This window comes from Anoplopoma fimbria, chromosome 9 (assembly GCF_027596085.1).
Source record: "Anoplopoma fimbria isolate UVic2021 breed Golden Eagle Sablefish chromosome 9, Afim_UVic_2022, whole genome shotgun sequence".
Lineage (NCBI taxonomy): Eukaryota > Metazoa > Chordata > Actinopteri > Perciformes > Anoplopomatidae > Anoplopoma > Anoplopoma fimbria.
This window is the reverse complement of record NC_072457.1, coordinates 28,641,755-28,655,300: the sequence shown is the minus strand read 5'-3', so window position 1 is coordinate 28,655,300 and position 13,546 is coordinate 28,641,755. Positions and strand designations below refer to the sequence as shown.

The 13,546-nt window shown below is 39.1% G+C and overlaps 2 protein-coding genes across 3 annotated transcripts; both read left to right on the top strand.

Annotated features, from left to right (window-relative positions):
* The first annotated feature begins 1,861 nt into the window (after positions 1-1,861).
* On the top strand, positions 1,862-10,066 carry LOC129095516 (target of Myb1 membrane trafficking protein-like). 2 transcript variants are annotated; one of them, XM_054603988.1, is made up of 15 exons: positions 1,862-2,039; positions 4,611-4,695; positions 5,060-5,138; positions 5,352-5,501; positions 6,093-6,227; positions 6,321-6,470; positions 7,029-7,145; positions 7,558-7,691; positions 7,791-7,833; positions 7,927-8,047; positions 8,494-8,560; positions 9,196-9,271; positions 9,407-9,466; positions 9,587-9,626; positions 9,745-10,066. In XM_054603988.1, exons 1-15 carry the CDS (start codon positions 1,967-1,969, stop codon positions 9,885-9,887), a joined length of 1,473 nt encoding a protein of 490 aa, XP_054459963.1. In that variant the 5' UTR covers positions 1,862-1,966; the 3' UTR covers positions 9,888-10,066. The 2 variants fall into 2 exon arrangements, with proteins under 2 accessions (XP_054459963.1, XP_054459962.1); XM_054603987.1 differs by having other exon boundaries at positions 1,863-2,039; positions 7,924-8,047.
* Positions 10,067-10,847: 781 nt separating this feature from the next.
* On the top strand, positions 10,848-11,841 carry LOC129095519 (noggin-2-like). The gene has a single exon (XM_054603990.1). It carries the CDS (start codon positions 10,936-10,938, stop codon positions 11,836-11,838), a length of 903 nt encoding a protein of 300 aa, XP_054459965.1. The 5' UTR covers positions 10,848-10,935; the 3' UTR covers positions 11,839-11,841.
* The last annotated feature ends 1,705 nt before the right edge of the window (positions 11,842-13,546 follow it).

Below are 13,546 nucleotides of genomic sequence, written 5' to 3'. Positions count from 1 at the left end.
TTGTTTCATTAAAAACTTAGTGCATTCATAATGAGAATTGGATTTCAAACAGTATGAGTAGTTGCAGAGGTGGAATGTAACTAAGTAAATTTACTCAAGTACTGTACTTTAGTACAATTTGAGGTACTTTAATTTGGCATTTTCATTATATGATTCTTTTTGCAGCTACTTTAAGAGGGACATATTGTTCTTTTTACTCCACTACATTTATCCAACAGTTTGGGATCAAGACTTTATATTATAAAATTCCTGATAATTTCATAAAATCCCCATTGTTTGAGATTAAACTACCCAACAGTAGTACAGCCATATACTGTTTCGGTACAGGGAGGCTACACCACACATTTTGAAAGCAGGACTTCAACTTTTAATATAGTGTTTTGCTACTTTTGTTTGATTAAAAGACCTTAAACGTCTTGAGCTCCACCACTGCCACTTATAATAATAATAATAATCAATCCTTTATTAGTCCCACAGTGGGGAAATTTACAATTCTCTGCATTTTAACCCATCCTGGAGGAGCAGTGGGCTGCTAAGAAGCGCCCGGTGAGCAACCTGGGGTTAGGTGTCTCGCTCAAGGACACCTCGGCATGTTGACCACCAACCTTGCCGCCCCAGGCATATACAGTACCAGTCAAAAGTCTGGACACACCTTCTCATTCAACTACTTTGAAGAATCTAAAATATAAAACATATTCTGGTTTGTTGAGCATTTGTTTGTTTACCACATAATTCCATATGTGTTCCTTCATAGTTTGGATGTCTTCAATATTAATCTACAATGTAGAAAAAAATAAAAATAAAGAGAAACCATTGAATGAGAAGGTGTGTCCGAACTTTTGACTGGTACTGTACATATATATAAATATAACATTCTATCTTTATTTCTATCTTTATTTTGTTGTATAGTATGTGTATTTATTGTCTGTGTCTGTGTAGTTGTATAGTATGTGTATTTATTGTCTGTGTAGTTGTATAGTATGTGTATTTATTGTCTGTGTAGTTGTATAGTATGTGTATTTATTGTCTGTGTAGTTGTATAGTATGTGTATTTATTGTCTGTGTAGTTGTATAGTATGTGTATTTATTGTCTGTGTAGTTGTATAGTATGTATTTATTGTCTGTGTATTGTATAGTATGTCTGTGTAGTTGTATAGTATGTGTATTTATTGTCTGTGTAGTTGTATAGTATGTGTATTTATTGTCTGTGTAGTTGTATAGTATGTCTGTGTAGTTGTATAGTATGTGTATTTATTGTCTGTGTAGTTGTATAGTATGTGTATTTATTGTCTGTGTAGTTGTATAGTATGTGTATTTATTGTCTGTGTAGTTGTATAGTATGTGTATTTATTGTCTGTGTAGTTGTATAGTATGTGTATTTATTGTCTGTGTAGTTGTATAGTATCTGTCTGTGTAGTTGTATAGTATGTGTATTTATTGTCTGTGTAGTTGTATAGTATGTGTATTTATTGTCTGTGTAGTTGTATAGTATGTGTATTTATTGTCTGTGTAGTTGTATAGTATGTGTATTTATTGTCTGTGTAGTTGTATAGTATGTGTATTTATTGTCTGTGTAGTTGAGCTGCTGCAACACTTGAACATGGGGATCAATAAAGGAATATAATAATTCTGCATTCAAAGTCTGTCTACAAACTGATAACTTTGACTTTTAATATTTGTGAAGGCTATATTTTGCTGGTAATACTACTTTTACTCTGAAAGGTGTACTTTCACTTTTACCAGAGCTGTGGTATTACTATTACTACTTTTATGCACACAGAAATATATAAAATAGGTTCATCATCATCATCATCATCATCTGTGTTGATGTCTGTTTCCTGGCTCTGTGGGAGTTTTCACGTGACCACTCAGTGACACTATAAGCAAACGGAAACTCAGCAGCTCTGAGCTCAGTAGCTGCAACATTCCTCCTCTGCAGGCACAGGGAGCTGGTGGTGTTTGGAGGATGTTTTCTCTCGGGGAGAAGATGGAGTTCCTCATAGGAAACCCCTTCTCAACGCCCGTCGGCCAGAGGATCGGTGAGTTGTTCATTTAATGATCATTTAATACACATAATCGAGAATATGTGTAAGCATTTTACAGCCACACTCACGGGGATGAAGCCTGTCGAATAGAAGCACACTTTTGATTTAAAATGTCTTCATCTAAAATGTTTGAAACTCCAAATTTGACAGAAACATAAAAAAAAAGGAGACTTTTTCAGCCAATGACGCGACAGAGGCGGGACTCGAGCCCAGAAATCTGTCGTTTGATTGGTTTTTGAGAGTTAAGTGACAGCTCATTCGACCCATTAAAGAGGCTCGTTGTGTTTCCTTTCACTTCCTCGATCACTGATGTGTTTTTGTCAAAATACAGTTTGAAACCTTTATGCTCACTGACTCTCTCTAACAAGCACATGTCACCTTAAAGGACTTAAACAAGAAGCAATGTTTCTCACAGTGGCAACAGGTCGCTTCTGTCCTGTGAAGCAAACACATCCACAGTAGACTCATAAGACAGATGTGTAGTCATGAGATGTGGGAGAGTGACACACACCATCTAATAGGCTTCCTTCCTCTCTTACCTCACCCTCTTACTTTCTCACACATTCATGTCGGAGAGGCTGCAGCTAGTCTGAGGCCAGGGAAAGCAGAAAGCAGCTGACAGTCACATGAAGTGGAGGGTGGAGGAGGGAGGAGGGTGGAGGGGGAGTGGATGCAAGGAGGGGAAGGGAGTAAAGTGGGATTGAGGAAAAGCAGTGAGGGTTGAGAGGAATGAAGGAGATTTAGGGACTTAAGAGGAGCCTGTGAGGGGTGGAGTGCAGAGAAAGCTGGCTTCGATTGCTAAATAGTTAGGAGGGAAATACATGTTTAAGATGAAAAAACAATGTTCTCAATCAGTTTAAAACTATAAATAACAAGTTCCTATAAAAACAATATTATCTGGAGGATACCACTCGCTTCACATGAGAGATTTCACTATTTGATGTTTGTCTGTGCTGCTCTTGCTGGTTTTAAAGTGGACGGGGGCCTTGTTGGATAAAGGCATCAACCAACCAACCAACCAACCAATCAGAATCATTGATCCAACCACGTCATCACAGTCCTCAAAAAGCAGATTTGCTTTGTTAAAGAGGCTCTTGATCCTTGACACATGCAGATGATGGTTTACAAGTCTAAAGCACCACTCAGCCTGTGAGAAGTGTCTGAGAGGATCAAGATGATTTCATCAGGCTGCTTCAAGAGGACACATTTAACTAATAGATATAACCATGAAACATCCCCAGTTTACTTACATTAAGACAATTACTTTTTGTATAAGAAAATTTCTGAATTGTTATGTTTTAGTATTCAAATTAAGCTTCATTTAATGGTAACTTTTGTTGAATTTATAGGAGAAATCGAGAGACGCAAATAGCCAAAGTAGTAAAATGAAAAACTTGGAGGTTTTCTTTCCACTAGACAGAAGACATGTTAAAGAAGCAAAATAGCCCAAAATCTCAAAAATGACTAGTGCATGTCTCACCTTTTAAGCTTATTGTTACAACCAAGCTCAAAGGCTGCAGTTAAAGGAATAACTAAACTAAATAAACATGGAGTCAGTAATGTCAGCATGTATGGATCTGTGAAAATGTCTAATAGCAAGGAAGAGCCCGAAAGAAGAGGCCGTCGATGTTCACGTGGAGATGCTTTAAAGCTAGAACCACACCAGGTTCAGGTGTGGTTCATCAGCTGACGATCACCTCCCTGAAAGACAAAGGAGACAGCAAACAGGACACAGACCCCCAGTGTAAAGGAAGTGTCTTAAGTTTATGAATAATGAATCAGCTGACTCTGTGTAATATGAAAGTTGTCTCTTGTAGTGAGAAACCCACCAGACTCTGCAGCTCCCCTCAGCTCTACGCAGTGTTTTGCAATCTTTCAGCTCATTGTTTCGGTGATCTGGCAGACAACTTTTTTTTTTTACCATTCCTGTTCACAATCACTGCTTTCAACATGTTTTCAGACGCATCAGGCAGCTGTTTTTCTGCAAAAGAGCTCTAAAAACCGACTGTATGCTACGCGCTCAGCACCAAACGGCAGAGCAGACACAGTTAGTGACTATCTGATGAACAAAGTGATTCATTTAGCACCTAAACCGCCTCATATTTCATATTCAGATTTCATTTTATTCAAACTTTCCCCCTTAAACGTCCATTGTTGCTTTTGAAACATTTCATTTTCAATAGAAATAATTTAAAAACACATTTCCTGGTGTGTAACCTCAAGTATCACTACTGTAAATGCAGTGTAGAATTTCCCCTTAAGAACCACAGATACAAATAAAACGGCCAACGTTTTTTGGATAACATATCCATGTGGTGTTTCCATGTGGTGTTTTATTAATGTGAATCATGCACAGCATTTTTATCCCACGGACACATTCGTCACAGAATGATTTCTGTAATAAATCTGGAAAAGACCAGCTAAAAAATGGCCTGTGTGACTTCTTATTATCTTGCAGATATCATGAAATCATAGGAAAGCCTCCTTGTTATTGCATCATTTCCCTATTACCACACAGTGTTCCTGTATAACTGTAACTTCATGTGATTCCCTCTCCGTTGACAGAGCGAGCGACCAGCGGCTCTCTGCAGTCGGAGGACTGGGGGCTCAATATGGAGATCTGTGACATCATCAACGAGACGGACGAAGGGTACGCAAGTAACATGGTTTCACCAGAAGCCTCTAACTGTCCCCATGTGTAACAGTGCCTGACTAATACACTGTACTTTATGTAGCCCTACGCATTTCATTTTTACGTTACATTTGAGTGTCACGCCCTACATGATTTAGTTGTTTCTTTTTTTTATTTTGTATGGAAGTCTGGTTGTGACTGAATGACATACTCAAAGTTCGCTCTGCAGTGTGGTTATTGTAATGCTAAAAAAAGAATATCACTGTAACCCTAAAAATGTGTGAATTATGAGATCTTTCTCATAGCGATGAGCCACAAACCAAAACTACCTTTCTTTGCTTATTTTCTCATTTTATAAATATCTGTTTTTTCTTTTTCTCAGGCCCAGAGATGCAGTCAAAGCTATTAAGAAGAGAATCATAGGAACCAAGAATTTCAGAGAGATCATGTTGGCCCTCACTGTGAGTAACCATCTGTTGATTGTGTGAAACGAATTTAGTCTTTCAGTCAGTGTGAGTGTAATTTGATGGCAGAATGACCCTGGTCCTGACTGGCTGGTGGCGTAGTTGTAAAGTTTCTGGTTAAATCAACATTGAAGTCTTAGTGTTCGCATTGAGACAATGAGATAACACGCTTTATTGGGACTCACATAGGTTTAATTACATTTCACACAGGTTCTTGAGGCCTGTGTGAAGAACTGTGGCCATCGCTTCCACCTTCTTGTGGCGTCCCAGGAGTTTATTGAAGGAGTTTTGGTGCAATCCATTCTGCCCAAATATAACCCCCCCACTGCTCTCCATGACCGGGTGCTCAGCCTCATACAGGTACGTTGATGCTCCTGCAGAGGGCAATATGATAGAAACTGTCTGCACCTTGGCTGCAATTAATTATTATTTCCTTTAGCGATTAATCTGCTGCTTGTTGTGTTATATAATTGATTAATCGTGTTTAAAATATAAATAAATGAATAAATCTCCATCCCATTTTTTTTCAAACTAATGTTGTTTTGCCTGACCAGCAGTTCTAAACCCAAATATATTTAATATACGAACATAAAATACAAATAAATCCAGCAAATAATACCCGTTGTATTATGACATATTTCAGTTCTGTGTCACACAGCTTTAAAGGTTTGCATAAGTTGAACTCTATTATGGCTGCACACATGTACTATAATGTTATCTTTAGTGTTCTTTGTGATTGAAATAACTTCACACATTTCTGTGCTACATGGTCAAAGCCAGCTGTGTGTAATCACAGACTAGCAGGACTGATAACATTAGATATATATGCTGAAGGAGCAATCCTTTTCTGTTTATTTTGTTCTTTTTACATTTGGCCAGTAGACTGCGTTATTGAATACTGATTTAGGAGTCCGTTGTTCTCAAGATTATTTTCCGTCATATCATCCCCAGTCGTGGGCCGATGCGTTTCGTAGCTCTCCCGCCCTAGCGGGGGTTGTGAGCGTGTATGACGACCTGAAGAGACGCGGTCTGGAGTTCCCCATGACGGACCTGGATGCTCTGTCCCCCATCCACACTCCCAACAGGGTGAGACTATCTGCAAAGTGAAAATAACACACTGAAAGAAATGCATCTACAGATATATGTCTCTACATTGCACGTTCTTCTTCCATCTTGCAGAGTATCCCAGAAAACGAAGCTCCTGAAACGAACCCTGTCGCTGCTCCCACACATCAGTCACAACCACAAGCACCTCCCAGTGTTCCCACTCAGAGTACGTCACCTCCAGTCCTGTCCAGTGACGGCCCAACCTCCCTCTCTCCAGAACAGGTACAACCGCCTAAAAACACTCAGTCACTGACTACATAGAGCAGGGGAAGAAAAACTACGACGTTTAAAAGTTAGTGCTATATTTAGACTCAAGATCAATTTTCTTTCACTTTGACATTAAGGACCTTTTATTTTAAGTGTCAAAGATTTACAAGCTTTAATAGTTCTTATAGGCACTGATATGTTGTGCCAATATTCAGCATCTTTAAATGTGTAAGCTCTTGATTTGCCTCTGGAACATAATTTAAACCATTAACATAGACTACAGTTTAACTGCATCTTAAATCAGGTCTGTGGTTCCAAAACTGGGCACTGAGTCTCGCACATGTGACTGGGGGAAAAGTGTGAAGTGAAAATCAAGCTGTCAGAACTGAGCCATTGTTGATGCTTTTAGTTTCACCTGTGCTTTTTCTGCTTCCTCATATCAAAATATAACTAAATTATAACTATCACATGAGTAGAGGCTTTTTCTATGCTCAATGATGGCTTTATAGTATAAACGTCATGGTTTTGTTGCTTTTGACTGCTGTTGATTTAAAAAATATAAATCTTATCCAGGAACAGAAGCTGCGGAGTGAGCTGTCGCTGGTGAAGGGGAATCTCACTGTGATGACAGAGCTGCTGAATGAGCTCATCCCTGGACAGAGCCAGCCAGATGATACAGAGCTGCTACAGGTGTGTGTGTGTGTGCGTGTGCGCATGCGCGTGCGTCAAGATGTACCATATATTAATGTGTGTTTTATTCTGATGCTGCATCCTAGTGTGATCATAATTTACTTTTACTGTGACTTTATATTCAGCTGTGCAGGCTACATGTTTGTGATGGTACAATCTGTCAATTGCTTTTAAGAGCATGCCATGTGTGTCTATATTAATCTTATCTTACAGTGGGGAAGCAGAGATATTTATTTGTTTCACTTTATTACTCTCTCTTTGGGCTCTGTTTTGTTGATACAATCGCACTGTACTTCATGTACTCATATAGCCCTTGGACTGGATTAAACCTCAAAGATTGATGATATTCCTTTGCTCCATGTAAATATTGGTGAGAATGAATTGATCTCTCTGTCCTCCGATGTCCGAGCAGCAGCTGTACTCGGTGTGTAAGAGCATGCAGACTCGAGTGGTGGAGCTCATCCCTCAGCTGATGGATGAAGGCTTTATTGAAGAGCTGCTGGTGGTCAACGATGACCTAAACAACGCCTTCATCCGCTATGAGAGGTGTGCTGCAGCCTAGCTTTATGTTTTGGATTATAAGAGTGTGATATGTACCTTTCTCATGGCTAAATTCATGCTCATTGTATCGCAATTATGTTTTAGGTTTGACAGACTGAACAAGGCACAAATTCCAGATAGTCAGCAGGTAAGAAGCCGACTTGCTCCTCCTCATTTATGTTGTAAGAACATACTCACACACGAGGTGACTCCCTACTGTGTTGCGTCCTCATTCTAGCAGACCTCTACCACAAGCCGGAGCCTCATCAACCTCTGCCAACCTGCTGTTATCACAACAACAACAACCAGCCAACCAGCAGTCAGCAGCAGCAGCACCAGTCAACCGCAGTCAGCCGACCACAGTGAGGAAACTTTGAATCACTTCTTATTCATATTTGCACCCTTTTATAACATCAAATCCAAACGTATAACAAACCTGAAACTGGAGTTATGCTTTTGTAATTTGGCGTATATCTGGCAGAAAACAGGATGTTGTGGCTGAGCATCACATGGACATCAGTGTTTAAAGGAGGGGTTGCACCATAACAAACATCACGCATAACAAACATGACCGCTTAGGAAAAAGGAGGAAATCAAAGCAACTGATGCGTTTGAAAGTTTCTTCCGGTACAAAATCGCTGTTCCCATAGAAACAATGACATTTTGGCATAAAATAATAGAAAAATAAAAGTATTTAAATTCATGTTTGTGGTTTAATTATAAAAAATGTGTTGATACAGGATAACGGAACGGAGGATGTTTTTTTTCCACTCAGTTGTGACTTAATGAGTAAACCTCTGTTTTGCAGAAGAGGAGGGGGAGTTTGACATGTTCGCCCAGACGAGAGGCAGCTCCCTGGCTGAGCAGAGGAAAAGGTGAGCTGTGCTGACTGTTGACAGAAAGACACGCATCATATCACGACACCACAAACGGTCACAGCATGTCTGGTGTTTTCTTTTGCGTGCAGCTCTGACTATATGAGATGACAAGTGCCTCGTCCCCTTGTGGTTACTTTAACCTGACGTAGTAGCCGTAGCTATAACTGGATTTGCTTTACAGATATCTGCAATCTGTGACTGAATCTGAACATTAATACAATATATGATTTAATTAAAAACGTCTGAATGTATTTAGAACAATTCACTATCTGACTGGTTAGCCTGAGGTTACTTTTGGCACTAATCCTCCGATTAAAGATATCTGCAGTTTAGTTTTGGCCTACAGTACATGACACTACATAAGGAACGCAAAGCCTTTGCAATTTGATTTTTCAAATTTGATTTTCACTTGGCAATTTAGATTTTTTTTTTTTTTAAATGCATCAGAAACAAAAAGGTTATTTTACCAATAATAAGTAAACAACGGTCTGGACCGTCCCCATAGCCAAATATTTAACACAGGCATGCCACATAATTGCAACGTCCAAGGTTGGACCTGTGTTAAAATTAATATTTAGTTTTAATGCAGCCTACCCTGCGTCACAGCATTATAATATGTATCCTATCCCCAGTGTCAAGTATGAGGACCCAGGAGCTGTGGAGGGCCTCGCTGGGGCTCTGGATACGAGGTTGCAGGTCACAGGAGGGGTGAGTCTACCACCATAAGACAGACATGGATTCAAACAAAACATTTCCTGTGAAATAAAAACACAAACTGAGTGATAGTTAGTTAAATGCAGCTAAAACACAGTGTCACTTCATCTTAATTACTCTTCCTCTTAGATGCAACCAGCGAAAAACTCCCTGCAGAACGATGTTGACAAATGGTTATCCTCTGATACGGTAAGAGAAAGCTTCTCTCTCTCTATTTAACGTTTTTCTTTTCAAATACAAACCATGTGATGTGTGATATACTGCGGGATGATGTATCTTAACCTTGTTTTATTGTGTTTGGACGTGCAGGAAGAAAAGTCATCAGTTAGTGAGGGAGTGTCCAGTGAAGGTATGTTGTTCTGTCTACTCGTCCATTGCTGCCATTTTAGTGTAAACATAATGTGCTTACTTCCTGTGTGTTTACAGGAAGTAAGCGCACACATCTTAACTACAACTGTCCCTTTCAGAGTTTGATCAGTTTCTGGAGGATCGGGCGAAAGCATCGGACTACGGAGGACAACCAATTAGAAGCGTGCCGTCATCCACCTCCAGACCGCCGCCACAATCTACCAAGCAACAGGAGAGATCAGACCAGCTTTTCTCACTTTGATTTTGAGGACAAATAATAGAAACGGGGTGGTTTGATGCGAAGGTCAACATACACACGGCATCATATTAAAAATATGCCCGCAATCCCACAGATGTATTATCAGGTTTCCTGTGAAAACACACACACACACACACACACACACACACACACACACACACACACACACACACACACACACACACACACACACACACACACACACATTAAACCTGACACTACAGACCTGCTGCCTAATCAACTCATTGCATAAATGCAATATTTCTTTGTTAATTCCTGCTGTTTGTTATCTTTATGTAACTATAAAAAAACTTCTTGAGACTGTATTTATAAAATATATTATTATAATGTTCATGTAAACAAAAACTTAAATTGCAGTAGTGTAGAGTTTATAATATGTTTGATATTGTGCCATCATGTGCCTTTGACCCGGACAGCTGATTTTGTGTAGATGAGAATAAATAGTGTTATTGTCCTGCAAACATGTTGCATTTGTCCTCTTTTTTTAGAATTATGTCTGCTATGTCATTATCTAAGCTGCCATGATGGGAATTTACCCTGCAGCTTGTTTTATAACTGATTTGAGTGCAGTCTTTGTGTGAAAGAGAGCTGTTATTTTTCTACATCTTGTGTCTGAGATCGCTGCTCCACCAATTCAAGGTCAAGTGTTTCTTCCTCTTTTTTCCTTGCTTCATGTGTGCTGTGAATTATGTCAAACTCCTTTTTTTTTTTTTTTTTTTGTCACATACAAATGTCTCCTTGATGACATCTCGGTTGCTTGAAAGCAAACATAGGAATCTGTTAAAATTGTAGTAATTCTCATCAAACTACCTTCTCAGATTTGTCCTATATGTTTTCTGTGGAGTTAGCCAAAACATCGGAGCCTCTGGCCATCCTCAATAATATGTCTGTTGTTTGTGTTCTAAGGAACACTCAGTGTGTTATTGTTCTCCAGCTCAAGGATGTCTGGTGTAGAGTACACAGAGTCTCTGAAGCACCAAGAGGGAGACCCATAACTCAACCTTGTGTTGTACCATCCACACCTAAAACCATGCCTCCACCATTCAGCTGTGGTGTCTGTGTCTGCTGGATTTCTGTTTCTGTCCTTCTACATGGATCTGCATCGTTTACTTCTAACATTTCAACCCGGATCCAGCTTCCAGACGCAACTGTTGTTCAGGATGAGGAGGACACAGACTGGGAATCACCAATTCTTCAGCTGAGAGCCAGTCTGCCGTCCTTCTCACAGCCGATCCCTCCTTACACCCTGCTGACAAACGCAGAGGACTACCACTACATGCCCAAACCCAGACATCGACGCCCTTCACGCCTCCTGCGTCTTCTGGGATCCTCGTTTGACCTCTTCTGGATGTCCATAGAGCAGCCGTCTGAAACCTCTGGTTGTCATGGGGACGGTCAACCTTTTTGTAATTCGTCACTGCCTGCTAAATTCCAAAAAAACACCGCTGCCAGGAAGAAGTTTGACCTGAGTTCTTCTCCGGAGCTGAGAGAGGCTGCAGCGAACCATCGCCAGAAGCTGGTAAAGGAAGCAGCAGATCTGGACCTCAGCTCTCTGCCCTCACACGTCGCCAGTTCACTCAGAGACTGGTTGGTGCGCTCTGCCACTTGCGGACTGAGCTACCAGTGGGTGGATCTGGGTCCCGCGTTCTGGCCACGTTGGCTGCGTCAGACTGATTGTGAAAAAACAGATGGAGTGCAAAGTTGCTCCTTTCCTGGTGGGATGGAGTGTGTGCGAGCTCAGACAGCTTGCATAAAGATTCTGGCTTGGCACTGCTTAGAAATCAGACAGGGAGGAGAGGTTCCTAGAGGGATTAAAGCTGGCAGACCTGATGGCAGGAGAATTGAGATGGGGACAGGTGAAGTCATGACAAGGTGTATATGGAGGCAAGTGCCTTATCCTGTGGTCACAGCATGTGCATGTTCTTGTAAATAAATGTTTTTCTCACTAGTGCTTAAGGTTTTTGATCCTCATGATATGCTGGATGTTTATATGCATATGTATTTTATACTGTTGTTTAGTTGTTATTGATGAAATCAAAAATGTGTCAACTGATTTTCCAAACCTAATCATAATAAAAATATTTTCTCCTCATAAATGGTTGAATTATTAAGTTTCTTCAGCAACATGCTCTTTTCCAGAACCACCCTGATTTACGAGAGAGTTGACGCTCAAACACAGTCCTCTATTGTTGCTTCATGGAAGCAGTTACAACGTGTCTATGCAGTGATGAAGTACTGAAATGGCCACTCATTCACTTTCTCCATTCTTGATGATCTGTTTGGTCACAAAGTTTCCTTAATAAAAGCCAAGAAGGCCTACATGTCTGGTGTCAGTAACACTTTACTGTGTTTTGGTAAAGCTCAATAGTCGTTATTACTTTTGAGTTGTGATACATCCATATGATTTGGGAAATTTCACAAATTAGAGGTTCCACTGTTTTTTCAGCAATGGTTTCAGTACACTGCAGACTTTTCACCTCCCTTTTTTTTTCATCTTTTCACAATAAGCATGGGTGTACTTACGAGTGTGATGTGCATTTTTGTCAAAGCAATTTTAAAAACTCAACCTAAAATTAAAAAAACAAGATAAATTGGTATCCTGTTGGGCAATTCTGAGCGTGTGATGACAAAATAATGTGTGACTGCATAAAATGGGATGCATGGTTCAATATACAGGAAGATGGCGCTAACAGTAGTGAATGATCAAGTCAATAGCCCACATCTGGTGACCTTCTAACATGACCAGAGTGTATTTGGCTTCTGGAGGGATACTGAACTACTTGACTCAGCTAGAATAGACTAAGTATATTGTTCTTGCTTTTACAAGTTGCTATTAGCTGTCTCAGGCTGCTTCAGTGTCAGTGCTTTTGCAGTTTCTGTATTAGTTTGTTTCTGTACTTTTGCTCTGGTTTATGCTTTTAGATGCTTGTTTAAGAAAGGAGATGCACTTATGACTTCTGGTGACTAGTAGTTCTCTTGAATACCTATGTTGAATAGACTGATTGTAAGTCACTTTGGATAAAAGCGTCTGCTAAATGACTGTAATGTAATGTAATGTAATCGCATGAATAAAACCAAGGGTTGATGTTAAGATGGTGTCTATTAAATCATTAATCATTTACACCATTGAAAGCATAATAAAACTGTTTAAAATCAGTGTCTTGTGTTCACCTTTCATTATTTGTGAGTTGTGCTTGCAATAATCATAATTTAAAGAATGAAAATGAATATATATATATATATATATATATATATAGTTATTTATATTGTTATATGTTATTTATATAGTTGTGCTTGCAATAATCATAATTTAAAGAATGAAAATCTATATATAAAACATATTCTGATATATATTATTTATATTGTTATATGTTATTTATATAGTTGTGCTTGCAATAATCATAATTTAAAGAATGAAAATGATTGATATATATATATAATATATATGTATATATATATAAATATATATATATATATATATATATGTATATATATATAAATGTATGTACAGTACCAGTCAAAAGTTTGGACACACAACTACAACTTCAACTACTTTGAAGAATCTAAAAGAATCTAAAATATAAAACATATTCTGGTTTGTTGAGCATTTGTTTGTTTACCACATAATTCCATATGTGTTC

Bases quoted from the DNA above. Each gene is read 5' to 3' on its own strand.
- LOC129095516 (XM_054603987.1), top strand. From the start codon at position 1,967: ATGTTTTCTCTCGGGGAGAAGATGGAGTTCCTCATAGGAAACCCCTTC. The intron at 5,502-6,092 runs GTACGTTGATGC...TATCATCCCCAG, and splicing joins GGGTGCTCAGCCTCATACAG to TCGTGGGCCGATGCGTTTCG. The intron at 9,467-9,586 runs GTAAGAGAAAGC...TTGGACGTGCAG, and splicing joins AATGGTTATCCTCTGATACG to GAAGAAAAGTCATCAGTTAG.
- LOC129095519 (XM_054603990.1), top strand. From the start codon at position 10,936: ATGCCTCCACCATTCAGCTGTGGTGTCTGTGTCTGCTGGATTTCTGTT.